The 2,793-nt window shown below is 38.5% G+C and overlaps 1 protein-coding gene across 2 annotated transcripts; it reads left to right on the top strand.

The window, feature by feature from the left end:
• The first annotated feature begins 306 nt into the window (after positions 1-306).
• Positions 307-2,581, top strand: LOC117929935 (transcription factor BEE 1-like). 2 transcript variants are annotated; one of them, XM_034850384.1, is made up of 6 exons: positions 307-836; positions 941-1,063; positions 1,232-1,297; positions 1,429-1,497; positions 1,577-1,654; positions 1,892-1,977. In XM_034850384.1, exons 1-6 carry the CDS (start codon positions 372-374, stop codon positions 1,907-1,909), a joined length of 819 nt encoding a protein of 272 aa, XP_034706275.1. In that variant the 5' UTR covers positions 307-371; the 3' UTR covers positions 1,910-1,977. The 2 variants fall into 2 exon arrangements, with proteins under 2 accessions (XP_034706275.1, XP_034706274.1); XM_034850383.1 differs by having other exon boundaries at positions 311-836; positions 1,919-2,581.
• The last annotated feature ends 212 nt before the right edge of the window (positions 2,582-2,793 follow it).

Here is a 2,793-nt window from a genome sequence, read left to right as displayed (position 1 = left end):
TATGCGTGTAACCTAGTTCAAAGGAATGGATGGAAGAAAAAAGAACCAAAAAAGAAAGCCCCTCCCTGTTTCCTTATCTTTTGCCATGCCTACCTGAACCTTTATCATCTGCCTAACCAAACACCCGAAGCTTATTATGGCCCACTTCCCCATTGGATACATATCCTCAATTCAGACCCCTCCAAGGGGCAATACAGCCTTTTTATTGGGTTGCCAAGTGTCTCTATCATATGCTTCCAATTTTTTCTTCCTTAATTACAAAGGAAAATGAAATTACCCTCAAACCCAGTTGTGAGATCCATGACCCCATTGGCTAATACAAGAGAGATTCACTCTATGTGGGTGCACTACATCAGAAAAATGCTATTTAAATGGCAGAACCATACCCTCAATTATTTGACCATCCCTTGAGTTCTCTCAGGAGGCTCTATAATTGGAATTGTGTAATAGTTGATTTTTCTGACAGTATGCAGAGCTTTAGGCCTTCTCAACCTTTCTTGGGCATGGATGTGACCATGGAAATGGTGAACCAGTTTGCAGAGATGAATCCAATTATGTTGGAGAATTTCAACATAACTGATGTTTCAGTGGAGACTCTTTTGGCCCACCAGCAGCCTGAGCTCATGGGAACGTTTGCTTATAATCTTCAATCTAGTTTTGAGTCCAATGGACTGAGCTCAATGCCAGTGGTTCAGAGCATACCCTTGAGTGGAAATGCTTTCCATGAAAGCAAGAGGAGAAAGGTGATGGAACAATCAAAAAGCAGCTCAGAGAACATTTCTTCTATGGCTTCTGGAAGTGGTTTGAAAGAAATTAGTAGTACTAAGAAAAAGAATGTGAGTTTCTCTGCCTTGCTGTCTATTTATTTATGTTTCCAGTTCTGGTTTCAAGTTTCATATTAACTTGGGTCCCGATCCTTTGATTTTTTTACTGTTTTCAGAACTTGGGTAAAGGAAAGAAAGGGAGGAACAGTGATAAAGAATTATTGGACAAACCAGATGAAGTGATTCATGTCCGAGCAAGAAGAGGACAAGCTACTGACAACCACAGTATAGCAGAAAGGGTATGCTTGTATTGTTTTTCCCATAAATTTCATTTTCAAAATCCATGACAAAAACCAAAAAAGAAAAAAAGAAAAAAAAAGGGATCTCCCATCTAGAGTGGGAGTTTAATTTTAAAGGAAAACATTATGTCTCCAAGAATTAAATTGCAATGTATTGTTTTGAATCAGGTGAGAAGAGAGAAAATCAAGACTCGGCTGCGATGCTTGCAGGACCTTGTTCCTGGATGCTACAAGGTAGAATACATGAATATGAATACCTTCAAGCTTTTATGTATACAATTATGTAAAAATATGCATTGATGCATGGCTGAATTGGTGTATTTTGCATGTATATATTCCAATTAACAGAGGTTTATGATCCACAGAATAAGGGAATGGCAGTAATGTTGGATGAGATAATCAATTATGTGCACTCACTGCAGAATCAGGTCGAGGTAAATAAACAAATCTTACAATCTAAAACCCTGACAGATTTTCTCGGTTTCTTCTCATTTTTGCTTCCCAAAACTGCAGTTTCTTTCTAGGGAGCTTGCAGCAGCTAGTTCACTTCACAACTTCGACTCTGAAACAGAAGCTATAAAAAATGCTCAGGTATGCCCTTTATCTAAACTTTAAATTGGTCAGATTGTAGTTCATATTGTCCCACTAAATAAACAAAGAAAATTGTTGAATTGAAATGATCAGGAGATTCTGCAATTTAATTTGAAAATAATACTTGTTGAATCTATATATCTATGTATGTATTTTTTCGAGTAGGCATGCAATTTTTGTATGCGTATAATTCTTGATGTATCTATGTATATGTGTTGCTGTTTATGTATCTTACAGAGTAATGGAGAATGTTGAATGCCGCAGGGAACAAATACACATGAGGGGCAGGAGATGGAGAAAATAGTGAGGAGAGGATATGGAGAACACTCTTGCTTCTACCCGACAAGGACCATTTGACTGCAATTTTGGCCCTTATTCCCCCATTGCCACATATCACATGAATGTGCTCCCTTTCTCTCCTCTCCACAAATCAAGTCTGTTTCCTACTTTCCTGTGACATGGCACAAGTGCTATTGATATTTGCACTTCTCCACACAGAGGATCCAGCTGCATAGAGACTTGTAATCCGATTTTTTTTTTTTTTCATTTTTAGTGGTTGTTTTTTCTGCATTCAAGCATCGATCCCAAATCGCTTGTGGCTTGTTGCATCCTGTGCGCTGATGCTTCCATGTTGATGGGCAGCTGATGTTGATTAGTTGGCTTTGGAGGGACAAGGACTCTTACGCATGTAATCACTGCCAGTCATGGGGCAGCATAGTGAAAAATGACCCTATATTTGGGGCCCCAATGCACCTATCTCAGCTATTTAACCCCTATCATCATTTGCCTGTAGTCTCTGGTTTCTTGAAGATTGGAAGGCAGAGAAAGGGGGGGAGAGTCCACCCATGTTTACAATTCGTAAATACAACTATGTTTACATTCTCATAGTTGAATTTTTCTGGATTTGTGTTGCTTTCATTTGTCATATACACTCTGGCTTGATATGTATGCAACTCAGTCATGCTTTGGTTTTTTCAACTGATCCAATCACTGCAAGCAATAAATCATGGAGGTGTCATATAGTGGATGTTCCTATGTGAGTGAGGGAAAAAAATCTTTAATCAACATCCATGACATCTTCCCAAAAAACACTTGCAACCCATATGTATAAACTTGATAAGAACAAGTTATGGTTTAAT

Source organism: Vitis riparia, chromosome 14 (assembly GCF_004353265.1).
Source record: "Vitis riparia cultivar Riparia Gloire de Montpellier isolate 1030 chromosome 14, EGFV_Vit.rip_1.0, whole genome shotgun sequence".
NCBI lineage: Eukaryota > Viridiplantae > Streptophyta > Magnoliopsida > Vitales > Vitaceae > Vitis > Vitis riparia.
Note: the sequence above shows the minus strand (reverse complement) of the source record. Positions and strands in the feature narration are given on the sequence as shown.